The sequence below is a fragment of the Typopeltis vanoorti genome, chromosome 2 (assembly GCF_054136105.1).
Source record: "Typopeltis vanoorti isolate ZY-2024b chromosome 2, IOZ_Tvanoo_1.0, whole genome shotgun sequence".
NCBI classification, from domain to species: Eukaryota; Metazoa; Arthropoda; class Arachnida; order Uropygi; family Thelyphonidae; genus Typopeltis; species Typopeltis vanoorti.
This window is the reverse complement of record NC_143550.1, coordinates 110,345,545-110,361,607: the sequence shown is the minus strand read 5'-3', so window position 1 is coordinate 110,361,607 and position 16,063 is coordinate 110,345,545. Positions and strand designations below refer to the sequence as shown.

The following is a 16,063-nucleotide window of genomic DNA, read 5'->3' as shown; positions in this document are numbered from 1 at the left end:
TCAGCTGCGAAGTCCTTATAAAGGGTCTCAAATGCTAAGCACTCACATTTTTTCCCTTCATCTAGCTTATTCATCTGTACAGGTATATCTCAACTCTGACTGTTGGATTAATTTATTCAAATTTGATAACTGGGATAGTCACTAAAATTTGTTAAGCCCTTTGGTCTGCATTTTATTTCAATCAGACTATTTTTAGCAGCAAAATAATTCAAAACAAAGCACAGATTACATTTTAAAAATGACTGTCTACAATAACAAACCAAAAATATGTTCATCTGTAATAATGAGCAAAAAGAATCTTTTTATGATTATTTCAGGTCATTTTCTTATTACTAAATAGTATTTGGTGAAAAGAAAATTGTACTCAGATGATAAGCAAAGTTATATAAAAATGCTTAGAAGCAACAAACTAAAGAGATGAATTTGCATACTCAAGGGAACTTGGTAATTTTATTATTTAACTTTTTTTCTTTTTTAAAAAAAAAACGTTCGTGGATTCAAAATGAAATTTATACAATATTTCTCACTTGGAAATTCACACCTCCCCATCTTTTTTCCTCTCTCTTTCATATGTTCAGATCTTGGATAATTGAAAAGAGCACAAACAAAAAAGAAAAAAAAAATGCAACAATTTATTTCATGAGCATAAAATGATTAATTTGAAACAATTATTTATTTTCCAACATTCTAATAAAAACTTCTACAAAAATGCAGTATTTAATATAGCATGTATCATGCATACAATGAAACAAAAACATCAAAAATCATTTATCACACGTACAACAAAAGATGTACAATGATTATGGTGATTGGTCCCTCTGGACAATACTGGCTGATATCAATTACTATCTGTGTCTTCCTTTTCTTCCCTTTTTTTCTTTTTAAAACTGAAAGAATAAATATTAATCTTATAAATACACACAATTTGTTATATTTCATGCAGATGACACTGCATTTTTGCTTTTGAGTGCTATAACAATTTTGCTTACATTTTTTCAGTGTTCATGAGAATGTTTTTGTTATTGTTTTCACTGAAATTCCTATTACACTGGTGTCCAAAAGCTAAGGACAAACTACATTTTTACCTGTATATGTGAAAATATTTTCATGACTACAGTCAAATATATTATAAATTTCGTACAAATTAAATTGCAATGTTTTTGGCAAAAATTACAAATATCCTAAGGATGTAGTTAACTATAATACATCCTTAGGAAATTAATGTACAGTGCTTACAGAAAACTATATGGAGAGAAATTTCAGTATGGAATATGTCCACCCCGAATTGCAATGCAGCTTTCACAATGTCGTACCATGCGCAGCACCAAGCGATTCAGGAGTTCTTGAGGCAAACTGAATCACTCGTTCAGTTTGCCTCACCTTGCTTATTTTCTGGAGAGGAATTTTGAGCAACAATGCATCTTCTTATTGCATCCCAAATGTGTTCTATGGGATTGAGATCTGGGGAGAATGCTGGCCACCTTGATTTGATTAATATCCTCAGTCTCTAGAAGTATCTTCACTGCTTGTGTAAGATGTGGTGTGGCATTGTCATCCATACAAATGAATTTTTTGCATACAGCACCATGAAACAATCGAACATGACACTTAAAAACTTCATTGCAATATCTTTTTCCAGCACTTCTAGCTCGGTGAATCCATAATCCCAATACATTCTCACCATGGTAAGCAGTATCACTTCCATACCAGATCAAGTATCATCTAGAATTGGAGGAAAGACTAAAACAACTCTTACCTGTAAGAGCACATTAGCCCCATTGGTGTCTAGTCCAAATTTTATGGATAAGACAACTGAAAACGTGTTCTACAATGAGTTATGGATAAAGGGATGTAGACTACAGGCCTTCAGGCCTATTTGTCACAGACGTCTTCCCACAGTTTATCGAGATATCTGCGTACTTGTGCTTGAATATAGCTAACTTGCAAGCTGACTGCCATGGTGCACTGATCATGGTGGATGAATCACTATCTGTTGCGTCACAAACACCTTCAATAAGAGATATTTCTTAACACCAAAATTAAACAAAGTCCCTTGTCTCTTATTCATATTAAAATTTAAATCTGTAAGCCTTTCAAAAAGAAAATTTTTCAGTGGAAAAATTTTCTTTATACTTCCTTGCTGATTGGTCACAAACAGTTGCAACACAGATGTTATTTCATTCAGTTTTGAGAACAGAGGATATGCCGCCCATTGGCGTAATCAGCTTGCAGGCAATTTTTATGACCGGTCATAAACAGTGGTATTCCCTTTCCCGAATGTTGAAAGATTTCAATGTGTGAAAATTAATGATTATTCACGAATACTTCCATGTTTAAAAATACACAACTTGGTCACTGACATCACAGAACACTTATTCACTTTCTGCAGAACACAATTTTGGAAAACCCTGATCTAGATGATGTCTTTGAGACATTACATGGCATCCAAGTTTGCAACTTTATTCCTTCAAACACAATTTTCTTAGCACAGCCTTTTGTCTTTTATCATTTTGAGTGCTACTCACCTGACTCCCTTTATGTGTGTGTGTGAGATTTGAAAATGAATGTACCCACTCTCTAACCAAAATTATCAGTTACACAAATTTCCACAAGCTGATTCATCTGAATTTGCAGTTATAATCTTTAGAAATAGTGTTTGTCCTTAGGTTTTGGACAGCAGTGTATATCAATCAAGTGGCATCTAGTTAATGAGCAGAAGAGTTTTTTTTCCTGTTTCTTAATGCTTTGCAAGAGGATGTTAGGGCTATTCTTAGACTAGCTGATGAAATTCACTTCCAAATATGTGAATAGAAGTAGCCAATGAATTTCACTATCATATACTTGGAAAAAAAAAACTTAAAAAAGTTTTTCTGTCAAAACACTGTCAATTCTGATATCAGTAATAATATATCATCAGCTTTTCCTTTATTATTCTGTATATGCCACCTAATCTATTTGAATCTATAACTGAAAAAGAAAGTAAAACATCTTCAGATGTCAACTTTCCTTCTAAAAAGAAAATATGTTCTACAAGTAATTCACAAAATAGACTGATCACAACCACTGACTATACTGAATGCAGCGATGCGTAAAATACAGGAAGAAATAAATAACTTTTCAGTAGTAATTCTGAGAGGTGTGTTTAACATTAACAGTTTGCATTTGAAGTTGTAGAGTTTGAAACTAAAATACAATGGTAAATTTAATATTCTTAGTAAAAATAAGCAGCCAAGATAAGCAATATTAACTCCTTGGAACATAAATTTATGTATATCTGACACTCTTTTATCTTATCAGCATATTATCATACACATACCACTCTCACTATAGGAATCACCATTATAATAAACCTACTCACTATTGAATAAACCTAACTTAAGGCAGAATACTGTTAAAGAAAATTCATTATTGCAAAGCTGTATTTCATTATGTATGCAGCTTGTATTACAATTCACTACTGCGAAGTATCCACTATAACAAGCTCTTCCTGTGGTCCCAACAAGTTTACTATAGTAAGAGTTGACCTATATTTTGTTAGGCATGTGGCTTAAGTATTTTAATAATTTTTTTGTTTTTCTATTGTTAGTTTTTACTGTTATTTGCCTTTTCTTCTCCTCCTAGCTCTCCATCTATTCAACAGGACTACCAGTCCTTGCCAGGTGGTCTTGTTGTCTGCCCTTCTAGAGGTTTCAACTCTCTGAAGATCAGCACTTCAGATCCACCATCCATTCATCTCAATGAGAATCTATCCCTTTCTCTTTTTCCAGGAACTTTATGCTTATTACTGTTTTGAGAAGTCTTTCTTTCATCCTTTCAATGCGTCCAAAGTATTTCAGATTATCCCCAATGTCTTTAAGGAGCCTTAAAGTTCTGCAGATTCTTTCTAGCACCCATTTGTTTGACTGCCTTTCAGTCAAACAAATATATTTCAGTAACAAATGATACTGAAAACAGCCTTCTGTAACAACACATCTGAAAAGGGGCTATCAGACTTCTTTTGGTTCCAAGTTTCATATCTATAAGTCACTGTTGGAAAAGCAGTGGATTCCAGAATCCCCAACTTTGTTCCTGTGGAGATAGATCTATCCTTCCAGATTTTAGACGGGTCTCTCTGACTGCTGTTCCATTCCTAATCATTTCTAAACAACAATTTTTTGAATTAATAATAGATCCCAAGTACTCAAACTTGCTGACTTTCTCAATTCTTTCTCCATTAAGGTACACTTGTTTCTCAGGAGCTTCCTGGTCTATTCCTTTGAGAACTATAATCTGATTGCTTTCAAAGATTATCTGAACAACTTGCATCCCAATATAAAATTCACTCTTGAACTAGAACAATACAAAAAATTACCATTCCTTGATATCCTTGTCGAAGTAAACAATGAAGTAAAAAAGGTTATCATTTTCCATATATAGAAAACCTACCACAATGGGAAAAATTTTAAATGCTGCTTCACACTACCATCCATTACAAAAGATAGGCATAATTAAAACTTTATGAGACAGGGCATACAATATATCAAGCACGTCAATTAAAAGGAATGAAAAACTGCTACGTCAGACAGAAACTTGTATTTAATGGTTTTAAACCCAAGACGATCAGAAAAGGTCTTAATACATCTCCTGCTGCCTTACATCAAAAATGTCACAGACAAAATGGCTGCATTGCTATGCAAATTCAACGTTAAAGTGGTTTTTTTTTTTTCCCCCTTTACAAAAAATATGAAGATTCCTACATTCACCAAAACCTCCACATCACCCCCACGAAAAAAACAGGCATCTATGAGATTCATTGCTCTTATAGCAATTGTTATGTAAGCCAGACAAGAAGGTCAAGGAGAGGTCCATATACCTGAACACTTAAAAGAGAGCATAAATTTATCCAGCCTAGCTGCCGAGTGGTTAGTGTATCCGCTCTCCAGCCAAAAGGCTGCGGGTTCGAATCCTGCCACGGGCATGGATGTTCGTGATGTCTGTGGAAATACTAGTGGTGATGGTGGTCACTGGTAGATGGTGTAGTTGTGGTCAGTTGGAGGATTGAGTGGCGGAGCAGAGTTGTAGAGCAGGTGCCCTTCCTGGAGGTGTCAAATAATAAATAAAATAAATCAGGCCTGGCATTCCATACAACCACTACTGGCCATCAAGTACTTTGGCAACAAACAAAAATGTCATATATTGATCATAACTATTTTACAAGAACATTTAAAGAAGCCTTGCAAATGCTTAGGATCTCTACACAATGCAATAAAAATCAAGGCTTAATTTTACATCAAGTATGGTCTGTTTTCATCAAAAACTTAACTGCCATGGACATAATGAACCTAGGATATAACACATGTGATACCACAGAACATGATAGCAACAACTAGCAATGTTCCAACATGCATATAATAACGAATTTACAATTTGTATTCTGGTGTTTATCAATTATATGTTATAGTTGTGAAGGATTTTTGTATCAAAAACATGTAATATGTAATTAGGCTTTTGTTGTTTAAATTCTTAGGTACCAGTACCCCCCTGATGATTAAAGTTTTATGACTTATGAAACTTGTTGGGTTTTAATTGCTTATTTTTTATTAAACTCTTTAATTACATAATAATGTGGTTTCAATACTGAAAACTTCTCACAGAACTATGTCTTGCTAGGACTGAGATTGAGTTGAAGTCCTCTGTTCTTACTGATCTCATTAACTTTATCAAGGATTTGTAATAGTTCTTCCGTCATTACAAAGGAGTACGGTATCATCAGCATACCTCAGATTACTGATCAATCTGCCACCTATCCTAATTCCTATCTTAAGCTCATGCTTTTACTTTAAGACAAACAGTCAAGAAAGAATGGAAATATAATTAAATTATTTTAATTCCTTTAATTAGTAATGAAAAAAATGAATGGTTAGCATTCTCTGCAGTCCTTAATTAAACTTATGATGTGCATTTTGAATGTTAATGCTGATGGAGAGGCTTAATTGTTTCTGTGCAACTATCAGGTCCTGTATCTTGGAAAGGACAATTTGGATGGTAAGTTGAAAGAAAAGGTTCCAGACTGAGTGCAATTCAAGAAGACCTTAATGTTCTGAATGTTCTATATTTCAACTGCAGTGGAAGAAGAATGGGAATCACCCGTTATCTTAGTCCTTTATGATTACTGGATTAATATTTCTGAGATGTCAACTACTGCCTGTGTTTTAGTGTAATGGTGCCACATTAAAAGAACTCGTGCACATCTTCCAAACTGGATTTCAAACCATATTTGAATTTTGCAAAATGCATAATGCACCACTAGATTTGTTAGGTCTATCAGACTGTGTGCTCTTCCATACAATCTTATTCCTTGTCTCTGGATAGATGGATATAACTGAAACTTTGTATTTGGAAGTCTTCATCATCATCTTCCTTATACCCTCTTTTACCTTGCAGTGTCGAGGGTCCACTGATCATCGGACCTCACTCCGTTTACAGGATAAGGTGGTCAGCCTTATGCCCCGGTGTATCCTATAGCCTGTAGTGTTGAGTTCTCAAAGCCAGTTTGCCTGCTTTGCAGGATGAAAAACCCCAGAATAAACTGGGGAAAAAACCCTGCTGTCCACGCCCAAGACTGGCTAACTTGGCTATGGCTGAGGAAGATCCTTCAGCTCCTCACGTCACCGACGGGAATTGAACCTAGGACACTCCTAAGATTAAATAAAATTAAATAAAAAATTGAGAGGCCAATTTTATATCAATAGGATCACTTTGGTACCAAAATTAAGTAAAACAATATTATATGTCTAGAGTACATTCAGCAAAAAATGGCTGTAGCCATTTCTGCTCATGTGATAATTTATCACTGTACAAGAAGGTTTTCCAAATTTTCATGATTTTAGAATTATTTACTTAATCATATGCAAGCACATAAAGTAAAAATCTCCATGTGTTTGATTGTCCTTTCACATTATTTTCTCTTTAACAAGTTGGAAAGAGAGGTATTATCAGCATACTAATGAAATTATTTGTATGGAAAATGGACACCGATTTTTTTTTTTTTTTTTTTTTTTTTTTTACAGAATGAAATATACCTAACGAATGCAGAAAGCATCCTTAGGTCCACTTGGTTAGCCTAATGGCTATGCGCTTTGCAACCATATGGCTGGGGAAGAAGTGTCCTAGGTTCGATTCCCGTCGGTGACGCGAGGAGCTGAAGGATCTTCCTCAGCCATAGCCAAGTTAGCCAGTCTTGGGCATGGACAGCAGGGTTTTTTCCCCAGTTTATTCTGGGGTTTTTCATCCAGCAAAGCAGGCAAACTGGCCTTGAGAACTCAACACTACAGGCTATAGGATACACCGGGGCATAAGGCTGACCACCTTATCCTGTAAACGGAGTGAGGTCCGATGATCAATGGACCCTCGACACCGCAAGGTAAAAGAGGGTATAAGGAAGATGATGCAGAAAGCAACATTTCTTATTTCAAATAAAGTGAATTTAGAATGTAATTTCCATTAAATGGTTATGTGAACTGGAATGCTAGATCCAATTAAATGAAACAAAAACTGTTTTGAAAATAGAACTAAATTCTGTCCATTAAATATATAAAGAATTTCATCTTTTATTTCACACACACACAGTAAAGAATTTGCTCTTTTGCTATCAGTAATTCATACATTTTTTTTTTTTTTTGAAAGTTTATCTTTCACTTGGTTAGAGTATAATAAAAATTAGTTTAATCCTTTATCCAAGTGTGAGCAAACAAAGTTTGCGCCTGAAAGTATCTTCAGGACTGGGGTAAGGTGTTGTACGTACCACCTTACCCCAGTCCTGAAGATACTTTCAGGCGCAAACTTTGTTTGCTCACACTTGGATAAAGGATTAAACTAATTTTATTATGATTCATACATTAATAGCAAGAGTGAAGCAGCCTCATGGTTTAATGTATTAAACTAAATGAATTCATGCTTTCGATGTTGTAGAAAAATCCAAAACAAACTATATTTTAGTTGCAGGCATAGACTTCTGTGGCTAATTGGATCAAAAGACACATTTCGGTGATTACACCACATTTTTTATTATTCAGTTATACAACATACTGAAATAATAGTTCCCGACAAGTTTCATAAATTGTAGAATTTACATCTTCAGGGGTAAATAGTATAACTTAAAGTTTAAACAAGAGAAATTAATAAATACAAATTATAACCGTCTGGCTATTCATAAACTCAAATAACAGAATGCAGATATAAAACGTTATTGTAGTTGAACAATACTGGACGATGTCACATGTTCTTGTTCTCGTTCATACTATCGGAGCTCAGATTGAGGTAGATTTTTTATTAGAGCTGACCACACTTGATGGAGAATTAAACCTTGATTTTTATTACATTGAGTTGGGTTTTTCAGCATATTAGCAGCTTCTTTAAATTTTCTTATGCAGTTGTTTTCTATGTATGACATCATCGTTTTTTGCCAGAGTACATCGTATCCAGTGGAAGTGGTATGGTAAGCAACACCTGTTTTTTGTTCTCTTTTGTATTGTACGTCTTTTTGGTGTTCAGCCATGCATATTTCTCCAGATCTTCCTGTCTGTCTGTCCTACGTAGCAAATCCCGCAAGAGCAATGGATTTTGTAGACTCCTGGTTTTTTTAAGAGAATGATGAGGTGGTTTTAGTGGATGTAGGAATTTTGAGATTATTTCCATAGGAAGGAAGGCTACTTTTACATTGTGTTTGTTCAATAATTTGGCTAGCTTATCTGTAACATTTTTGATATAAGGAAGCGAAATTGCGTTTTTGTAATCCTGTTTTATTGTGTTGTTAGTTGTAGGCATTTTAAGGATTCTCTTGATGGTTTTTGTTTCATACCCATTCTGTTGGAGGATTTGCGTTAAGTATTTTAGTTCTTCATTACATCTTTCTTGAGTGCTGGAGATATTGTATGCTCTGTCTCGAAAAGTTTTAATTAAGCTTATTTTTTTGTGAAGGATGGTGGTGTGAGGCTGCATTTAGAAATTTTCCTGTGTTGGTCGGCTTCCTATATACTGAGAAGGAGAGTTTATTTTCTTCATTAACTTCTAATAGAATATCTAGAAAAGGAAGTTTTCTATTTTCTTCTTGTTCTAAAGTGAATTTTATGGTGTTGTGCAAATTGTTGAGATAATCCTTAAAATAGTGTTAGATCTGAAATCGGTGCCTTCAGAATTTTCTGACGTCACCATTCCAGAATCTAACAATTTACATAAATTCAAAATTTATATACTTATCCTTTAGCAGGAAAAATGTGTTTTTTGTTTGTAACCACTCTCTGTATAATAATTTTGTGAATTTTGAAACTTATACCTGAGTGTCTAGAATAAATATGGGTCAGAAAAAAGGGCAGAATAAGAGAATTATTGACAAAATAATGCAAAGAAAGAATGCGAACTATTTCAACGATATAGGGCAAAGATCACCCTAAATGCAGTAAGATCAGAAAAATACTTGAGGGCACTATATCTTAGAAAGCACGCTGACTCATGCGTTCCCCGAACCAAAAAGTCCCATATGTAAATCTGTGTAGTCACCCAAATGGAGACCAATGGCGAAGCGGTGGAAAATTTCAAATGCGAAAAGGTGGTGTTCTTGAAGAGGGTATATAACCCATAACACGGAAGGATATCCCCCCGTTTTTTCTTGTTCCGAAAATTTCTCTCCGAGTGCTTCAAGAAATCTTCGCAGTTCAGCTCTCATATTTGAGGGCTGACTTACGACAGAGTTCAGTATGACACCGTAGTAGAGTCGGCAAGGTAAAATCGCAGGCTGTAGTAGTTGTCTAACTACGTAAAATCTAGGCAGAAGAATAGCGTCTAGCTCAATGAGCACGTGTAAACCACGTGGCATTGATATCGAGAAATCCAGATTCGAAAACAAAGGACGGCAAGAACCGAAGACAAAAGACTTAGATTATTCTAGCCTTTTTGAGATTGACTTATATTTAAGAGAGTGGAGTTTGAGATTGTATTACAGGAAAGAGTGAAAAGTTTAGATCTGAATATAACTGATTACGTTTTCTTGAGAAGAACTTTCGGAACTTTCAACCCGATAAAGATTCTGTATTGATTGTTCTAAGAGAATTCGAGGAGTGTGTTTATGTGCTTTAGAGAGAAAAATGAATTGTAAATTTAAATGTAATGTATACTGAGTTAATGAGGTATTGAGGCAATTCAGATGCATTATTATCTTACTTAAGGTCATTAAGAGATTAATCCAAAGGCATAAATAATAGCTATGAAATAACTAAAATTACATTTTTGAAAGTTATACGCTACCGTTCCAGCTGAGTAATCAGATGTGGACTTATTGAACTTGCAAGTTCTAAGGCATCTTTAATTTTCATTAGCATTTCAAAAATGCTTTTTCTGCGCACCTGCAACAAATTTTTACAATATGCTTCATTTTTAATTACTTAAGGGAAAAAAATATACATACAATATATACATATTAAATAATACATTTTAAATGACTTTAAACCGAGATAAAATATTAAATTTAACAATACAACTAGTTTCAGCCTGTTACAGCCTTCTTCAGGTATCCACTAAAGGTAGAACACAGTAATAAAAATTGAAGATACAAAAAACTGAGAATTACAGGCAAAAAATAAATACATAAATTGACACAAAAAACATTGCACTTTTCAAGTCGTTCTATCTAACGCACTATTGTTTGTTGCATGCATGCTTGCATGTTCTCGTGAACACCAGTACTGAACAACTGCAGTATGACTATCAGGGATGTTATAACTCAAATTGCTGTTCAAATGTTCAGGATTAAGGAGGATTTCCCTGGACTCCACGATTTTCCTTTCAAACTCATCACTACAGCAAAAAATGTTTTCGGGTTTATCCCAGCACACTGACGACTCTGTAGATTATCATGAGGATTGTTAGAGAAAATAACATGACTGGATAGCGCAGATGCATGTGACCTTTTATAGGATATGTCTCTCTTATGCTCCTCAATATGCAGTTCAACAGATTTTAGTCTGTCCAAAATAAGGAATATTACAATCGCACCATAACTTGTAAACACCTGGATATTTCAAGTTATGATGAATGGGCTTCAGATGGCTTATAAGAGAACAAACTTTAGGGAGTGTAGTGTAAAACGTCCTGATGTTGTATTTTTTAAGGACTTTAGCCAATTTATTGGAGACTGAACTAATGTAAGGTTTTGAGATGCTACCTTTAAAAACAGTAGTTTCCATAGTATGCTGCCTAGGAGGATCCAGAAGAAATTTCTTAATTGTTTTTTCAGAATATCCATTTTGTTTAAAGATAAGAGAAAGTCGTTCAATTTCTTTTTGGAGTTCATCTGGCTCATTTAAAAGAGATTGTGCTCTGTGTCCTAAGGTAGAAATAGTTCCGAGCTTTTGTGGTGGAAAGTGATGAGATTGACAGTGCAGATATCTGTTAGTATGAGTTGGTTTTCGGTATATTGAGATTTTAAATCTATCAGAGCATCGAGTAAGAATTACATCCAGGAAAGGAAGGCAGTTATTTCGTTCTAGTTCAGCAGTGAATTTTATATTAGAATGCTGGTTGTTGAGATGTTGAAGAAAATCCATGAGAGATGTGTGTCCGTGACTCCATATAATGAAAATGTTGTCAACATAACGTCTCCAAAGTTTGGTTTAAATGAGAAGGACGACATGGCTTTCGTTTCAAAATCTTCCAGGAAAATGTTTGCAAGAACCGGGGATAAAGGGTTGCCCATTGCTAGGCTTTGGTTTTGTTTGTAAATGGAGTCCCTATATCTGACGTAGCCAGATTGAATACAATGCTTTAATAAAACAAATATCTTTTTAGACAATTTGTCCTTAAGTAATGTTAATACCTCCTCAGTAGGGATGTTAGTAAATAATGAGATGATGTCAAAACTTGCTATGATATCATTTTCACTGATTGAAATATTTTTGATATGAGAAACAAAGTCTGTGGTGTTTTTGATGAACGATGAAGATTTATTGGAGAAACACTTGAGGTATTCTGCAAGATGTTTTGAAAGCTTATAAGTAGGCCCATCAATTCCTTCCACAATTGGGCGAAGAGGGGTGTGGATCTTCGGAACTCCATAAATGTGTGGAATAGGAGGGTGAAGAGAACACACACACACACGTTCTCTTCAAGATACCAAGCAATTTTATAAGCTAGGTTTTAATCCTTTTTTCCCCCAAGTAAGCAAACAGACAAGTAAATCAAGTTTGAGCCTGAATGCAGTTCAAGTCTGAGGTAACTTGTGGTAAAGGTGGAGTAATCTCCAATCACTTTCCTTAGTATTTTCCCCTAATGCAAAGCACATCCCCTTGTGGAGATGTATGATGCTATGCATTAAAGGCATGGAACACTACCCAGACTGGTTTTGTCCTTTATTGAGGTCTTGTCAGTGGGAGCCAGACCCAAAAAATGCCAAGGTTAAAGTAATGCAGAGCTTATAAATTTTACCTAAGTAAGTTGCCACAAGGTGTTTTGACCTTATCAAATAAAAATCTCAGGATTAGAGTAAGATGTAGAAAGTTTTTTACATTGGGTGTATACTATGTTAAAGATACCAAGCAATTTTATAAGCTAGGTTTTAATCCTTTTTTTTTTTTTTTTACCAAGTAAGCCAAGTTTGCACCTGAAGGTAGTTAAAGTCTGAGGCAACTCGTGATAAAGATGGAGTGATGACTTCATATATATATATATTAAAGATACCAAGAAATTGTATACTTGGGTTTAATCCTTTTCCTAAGGAAGCAAAACAATGTTTTACACATGAAATATATTCATGTCTGAGCTACTCGTAATGACTTCGTATCACTTGCCTTAGTATGTATCCCATAATGCAAAGCACCCGCCCCTTTCTGGACATGTAGGATGCTGTGCACAACGGGAAGGACCACTACCAGACCACTTTCGACCTTTTTATTGAGGTCTCATCAGTGGTAGCCAGACCCAGAAAAGATAAAACTAGTACTAGATAAAAAAACACCAGATAAAACTAGTACTAGAATATGCTCTATTCAAAAATTGAGCTATTGTATATTCCTTTACAACAAAAACAATATTCAAAAACCCTCTTCTAGATTATCTTCTGATGGTCATACATAATTTGAAAGAAAGAGATAATTTCAGATAAATTCTTAAGCATGGGTAACACTAAATCAAATTTCATGACAGAGCATTAAAAGAAACTATTACATTACAGTAAATGGGGAGGGAGGAATATACAATTAATTATCATAATTTCTTTTCTATTTATTTTAATATGACTGCTTAATACATAAGTCATCTAATTAAAAAAATGTGGTGTATCAGAATGAAAGTCATCAGATACTCTGTACAAAATATTAGATATTTAATGATTATATCTCTGACAAATTCTCCAAAGCTTTTTCTTAGAAACTTAATTTTTATGTGCAATATTACTATATATATATATATATAGTATGCAAGTATACAATTTAACTTCTATAAATAAAAGAAATTAAAAAAGTATAAGATACCTAATGATATTAAACTTTTTTACAAAAAAAAAAACAAACTTACTACAATTATGTATTCCCCTTCAGTATCACTAGCTATTTTTTGCTTCTTTAGAGGTGGTTCAATGTTTTCTGAAGGACAACCTTTGCTTATTCCTAAAAATATATATAATTCTGAAATGAATGTTTACAACATTGAAACTGCAGGCATGAAATTTTAATATAATGGACTATCACAGTATCCGATATTTAGAAAATGATGTATTAAAACAGAAACAAAATACCATATCAACAAGTTCTCAGCCCAATAAATTTAGGCCAAAATTTATTGTTTTCATTTCAGCATCAGAAGAATTTTGATTGTTTCAAAAATTATCAAAACCACTATTTCCTTCATGCATAGTTCATTAGTTTTGTTTACAAGTTTTTATGTATTCACATATGACATGCATATGTTTAGCAGCATTAGCTACTAAACATATGCATCCTAATAGCATTATGGATTACTTACTATGAACTTGAGAAGAGTCAATATATGCCAGGCCACCAATTCCATAAGCTTCCAAAAATACTCCAATTGTACCTGGCAGACATGACATACTATTGTAGTTCCATCAGATTTCTTAGTGAATCCCCTTCACAAAGATCTCATCAAACAGGAACTGGAATTCATCTCTTCATACAACTTTTTTCTTGTCCTTTAATGTCCAATGCTATTTTGTTCATTTAGCCATCATAGTATAGCTGCTTGTTTTGTTGGACAGACGTGGTACCTCTTAAGACTTATTGTTTGCTGTTATACGCTCCATTTGAGGCGTGTAATGAATGGTGCATTCAGATACATCTTTTTGCAAGCTCTATAACAATATACCATTGTATATTGTTATAGATGAGCTTGCTATAGTAAGAAAGCTATACTTGAACACAGATTATGTCTCCGAAAGGCAATCTTCACTTACTTATGGCTGCCGACTGCTTATGTCATTAATTGCACATTACTGATGGATTCCATTTAGTATGGAGATATATTTTAGTCGCTGAGATGTTAGCTGTATAATGAATACAGCTAACACATGCTATAGAAAATAATATATTATACTGAATCTGTACAGTATTGTGAAAGGAAAAAGTTACCTAAAGATCCATAACAGTAATAAAGTTATTTTTAGTTCAGTATTGCCAACAATGGAAAGCTTAAATATTCATTATGAAATTGCATTTACTGACAACTTCACAAGTTGTCACAAATCTATGACTTAATGAACCTTCATTAACCAAAAATGTTCTTTCTGAAAGGAAATCATCCCATCTCAGAAAAGGAGGAGGAGTTCCATTTAATGTTCAGTGACTTGTGGTTTAAAACACTGCTCAAAAGACAATCTGAATGCAAATGCATAACTTCTGAATTTTTTCAATGGTCAAAATAAATTCAACATTGTTATCTTATGAATCTTTATTAAGCTAACTTTGGAGAATAACTGACTTTATTCTGATGCAATTCATAAGTTTGCTTAAATAATTGGTTTATTTCTCAGAATGAGATAATTAGTTCCATTGCACAGAACTAATTTAAACATATTAATTATTTCCTTTTATAACATATCAGAAAATTAAACCAGACATTGACTGCTTAGGGTAGCAGGAATTTAGGGCTCAAACAAACATGAAGCTTAAAGTTTTGATAAGAAAATGCTGTAGCAAAATCTGGTGTCTCAGTTCTTGTCATTTAAGTAAAAGCTGCAAGGGACTGGTTAGATCTCTCCCAGTAGAATTTTCCTCACAGAGATTCTGTGAAGGAAAATTCTACCACCTCTGCACAAGACCCACCAATATTCACCTTAGATGAAAATTCTTTAAAGAGGTTCTTCGTGTCCTAGACAGGATTAGGTTTCTCCAACCAGGTGACATTAATACCGAATGAGCCAATGAAGGAGGCTGAAAAGGAAAAGGAACTCAATTTCTTATGCTAAATGATGACAACTTTTAAGGCATCGTTTAACATAATGAGAAGCTGCATAACAAATTCTAGTTTTAGCACTTGATTTTATGAAATTCAGTGACAATGAAAATTTTTTTAACTATACTGAATATCCACTGTAATGGAGAGTTTCTTCTCTAGTCATTATGTATCACACTGAGTGGCTTCAAATTCCCAATCAAGCTGATATATTCCAGAATGTTGTACTTTTAGGCTCATCTTCTATCTATAATACACAGATGAAACAAGAATAAGGAGAAAATGGGGGAAGGGAGGAGTTCTTTATCAAGCAGTGGACCAATCCAGGTTGAAAAAAGATGTGTTTAAAAACAGAATTGTTTTTAAACACATCCCTTTCCAGCATTCTACATATTCAAGGCATATGTTTGCAATATAATAGCAGAGGTGGATTTGATGTAGCAAGGGAGATGTCATTTCTGTTTTGTGATGAGGATATGGTACATTTGTCTCTTAGAAGATCTGCTATTTAAAGATTATTTATTTCCTGATTAGAGATTTCTCTGTGCCCAGATCAAACTTTGTACTAATAATCTAGTATAGAATGTTAAATGGCAATGTTATTACTACTGAAATGTTTAAAGTTATA

At 34.1% G+C, this 16,063-nt stretch overlaps 1 protein-coding gene across 1 annotated transcript in view; it reads right to left on the bottom strand.

Moving 5' to 3' along the window:
• Nucleotides 1-612: 612 nt before the first annotated feature.
• LOC150109332 (cellular tumor antigen p53-like) overlaps nt 613-16,063 on the bottom strand; it is a 202,845-nt gene continuing 187,394 nt past the window's right edge. Inside the window, exons 11-13 of the mRNA XM_090412619.1 lie at nt 13,543-13,634; nt 10,282-10,379; nt 613-887 (exon numbers count right to left, since the gene is read on the bottom strand). Coding sequence (XP_090268745.1) covers nt 839-887; nt 10,282-10,379; nt 13,543-13,634 — 239 coding nt within the window. The 3' untranslated portion in view covers nt 613-838. The remainder of the gene's footprint in view (nt 888-10,281; nt 10,380-13,542; nt 13,635-16,063) is intronic.